This window comes from Dendroctonus ponderosae, unplaced genomic scaffold (genome assembly GCF_020466585.1).
Source record: "Dendroctonus ponderosae isolate FM_Combo_2020 unplaced genomic scaffold, Dpon_F_20191213v2 Dpon_F_20191213_11, whole genome shotgun sequence".
Classification (NCBI taxonomy): Eukaryota; Metazoa; Arthropoda; class Insecta; order Coleoptera; family Curculionidae; genus Dendroctonus; species Dendroctonus ponderosae.
Window position 1 is genome coordinate 6,568,850 of NW_026017213.1, and position 3,195 is coordinate 6,572,044.

The following is a 3,195-nucleotide window of genomic DNA, read 5'->3' on the forward strand; positions in this document are numbered from 1 at the left end:
AGACAAATTTAAGGTTTCAAGAAGGCAAAGACCTAAAAGAACGTTGATTTTTACCAATCATGAGTTTGTGTAAATTTTAAATCTGATGATGGCGCGCATTCGCTGAATTGAGGCTTTTGAGATGCATTTTTTAACTTTGGCGAACCAAACCGAGCGTTCGAAATTTAATGACCCCATCAAGAAACTCCCCTCGTTTAACGGCATTTTCTCAAAACGAATTTTTGCAAGTTCGTGGCAAGAAAATCTTGTTCCACTCTGTGGTGTTTCCATGCGTGGCTGTTTCACGCAAATCCGCGCTGTAGCGCGCTGTTTTCTCGTGTAATTTGATCTGGATGTTCCCGAAAACATCGAGCCCCAATCCCCAAACGAACTTTCCCAACTTCGAAGCGACTTTTCAGTGATAAAATCCCTTCAACATTAACATGCTTGTTTAATACGTTAAGGCTGGGCGGAAAGTAAATTTTCATGCTCTAATACCCTCCTCCACTAGCGAGATAAATTAATTTTCGCACGAGCGCCCTACACACTGACTCAAAATTAGCGAGGTGTGAAAGGTAAGACAACATCCTAAATAAGCCCGATTAAGCCGGCAGGGGCTCATTTACGAATCACGCCAAATATTGTTAAGCCCCTTTCGACATGGAAGTGTATTCAGCGCGGGGAAAAGTCGTTGGGACCTACCTTGGGTCGGCGAAAATATGTTCAAGTATAAACAGTCTTCGCTTTGGTTCTTCAGCAGCGGCAACAGTCTTTTGAGGTACTCCAGTCGCCCCTTGGGCATCCGCTCCAAGGCGGCAGTTTCGTTCGAAATGTTCGGCAGCCTTTGTGGGCAAACTGGGCCCATTTTATCCGACACCCGAACTCCGTCCCAGGGCGAAGGAGTTCGCGTTGGACTGAACCGGTTCGATTGGACGGGAGGAGTTGCGTAGGGCACCCCCAGAAACACCTGGAAGAAACAGTTTATAGCCCCTGTTCGATTCAATCATCGATCATGAAACAAACTACACCGGCACAAATATCTTTCACTTGACATGGACGGGAAGTCCTGCAGGGATCGAACTTCCCGAACGAAGGGTGTTTCGTATCGGCCCCAACGGAACACCTTTAATTAGAAGGGCTTTTAAGGGTCGGGGCTTTTGTGGCCAATTTATTTTCTTTTGATTGCCGATTAATGTCTGGGGAAATGTGATTTGGTAAATACCCGCCCAACTATGCCGAAGGCATTCTGAGGAGTTTTTTTCAATTTTCCAGATGTTTTTTTAAAGGAAATCCATTGTGTTCAATTAAGCAGGTGAAGCCGAAAAAGACTCGCCACCCTCATCAGATTAGAGGAATTCAGTGTTTCATAGATGGGCTGTTTCAACTGAATTATCAAGGCATAAAGTTGAAAACAGTTTCTTTAGGACAGTTTTTTAATCTTACCTCAATTGGTTTGAGGAATCGCTGTGGGTCCATCGGCACGAGCAACCCCTGTAGCCTGCCATAGCGAGTCTGCACGATTCTGGAGCTGATTTTGGCATTTTTCATGAAACTGTTATCGGCCCGGCCAACGGTGAACGTGAAGAACAAGAGCACGAGACCGACGAATCCTCTACTGGTGACGCCCATGATCGTTAAGTAGGAAACATGCTCCAACCACTGGCCGATTTGGATCGAAATGTTGGCACAGAAACTCCCGAGTTCGGAAAAAAGCAATTTTTACAAACTAATTATTCGCCGAGAGTACTTGTAGCGCGAAACTCGCTCGATAGTAATCTCTTCAGCTGGCGTCGTCTCTATTCGGTTCAAACGAGGCGTAGACATCTTGGTCTCGGACTACAATCGGGAGCCTCTTCGGCTGCTCCTTTCCTGAAACAATGGGCCAATCATTAATTCCAGTGGTCTGAGAAATACATGGGGGATTTCGATTAAGATTCAATAACCTGAGGGTATTGGATCGTATTTAGTCGCGATTATTTTGCCATTAGGGTTGCGCTTAATGGCGAAAAGCCATGAATTCGTAATGGGGCCTGAAAGTCGATTGTTTCGGTAACGGGAGCTGGGAAATGTTGTTCAACAATGCAGAAATTCGCTACCTCAGTGGGCCCAAAGATGGCCGGTGTGAAAATAAAATGCAACTATTACGTAAATCATCAATATTTAGGTGCAACTAAGAAATTTTGCACCTCAGGCCATAACTAAAACTACTTCAAATCGAAACTTTTTTGACGAAACGGCCCACATTTCTCGCATGATGCTTTGCTTTTTATATGCGCCATTTAGTTCTCTGTTCAGAGATGTAAATATGGGCGCTCGAGATCAATTTGTTCCCGAGAAATGGGCAAAAACGTGACGGAAAACTTGAACTGTTGGCTTAATCTTCTACATAAATGTCCTGACATTCAAATTTTTCATTTGAGGTCAAAACGACCAGAATTTTCCAAAGCGCGTTGTTTCAGCTGAATCGAGTTTTAAATTCTCTTTCCAACGGTGTAGAAACGAACTCGGTGGCTCAAATGGTTTCTGAGAAACGTGGAAAATGGCAGCGTCATGGTTAAGCTGATTGAGCAATTCAAAAAAGTAGCAAAAACTTCAACGCATGGAATGAAGACTTTTTTGACAAAACTGCCGGCATTTTCTAATTGATGCTCCCCGTTCTTAAAGCTCCAATTAGTTCTCTGTCCGGGAATTTAAGATTGAGTGCTGTTGCCCAATTTTCTCGCCAGAAATCAGCGAAATTGTGGCGGAAAACATGAAATTTTGGCCTAATCTTGCACCTAAATGTCTGACATTCACATTTCGCATTTGGGGTCAAAGCGGCGAGGGTTTTCCAAATCGCGTTGTTTCAGCTGAATCGCGATTTAAATTCTCTTTCCAACGATGTAAAAACGAACTCGGTGGCTCAAATGGTTCCTGAGAAACGTGGAAAATGGCAGCGTCATGGTTAAGCTGATTGAGCATTTCAAAAAAGTAGCAAAAACTACAACGTCTGGAAATAAGACTTTTTTGACAAAACTGCAGGCATTTTCTAATTGCTGCTCCAGGTTTCTAAAGCTCCAGTTAGTTCTCTCTCCGATAATTGAAAAATTAGCGCTGTTGCTCCATTTTCTCGCGAGAAATAAGCCCAAACGTGGCGGCAAACATGAAATTTTGGCATAATCTTGTACCTAAATGTCTGATATTCAAATTTCGCTTTCTGGGGCAAAACTCCTCGAA

At 43.6% G+C, this 3,195-nt stretch overlaps 1 protein-coding gene across 1 annotated transcript in view; it reads right to left on the minus strand.

Moving 5' to 3' along the window:
* LOC109537600 (neuroligin-4, X-linked) overlaps positions 1 to 3,195 on the minus strand; it is a 171,766-nt gene that overhangs the window by 65,399 nt on the left and 103,172 nt on the right. Inside the window, exons 2-3 of the mRNA XM_019904407.2 lie at positions 1,423 to 1,848; positions 682 to 946 (exon numbers count right to left, since the gene is read on the minus strand). Of these exons, the coding sequence (XP_019759966.2) occupies positions 682 to 946; positions 1,423 to 1,608 (451 nt within the window). The 5' untranslated portion in view covers positions 1,609 to 1,848. The remainder of the gene's footprint in view (positions 1 to 681; positions 947 to 1,422; positions 1,849 to 3,195) is intronic.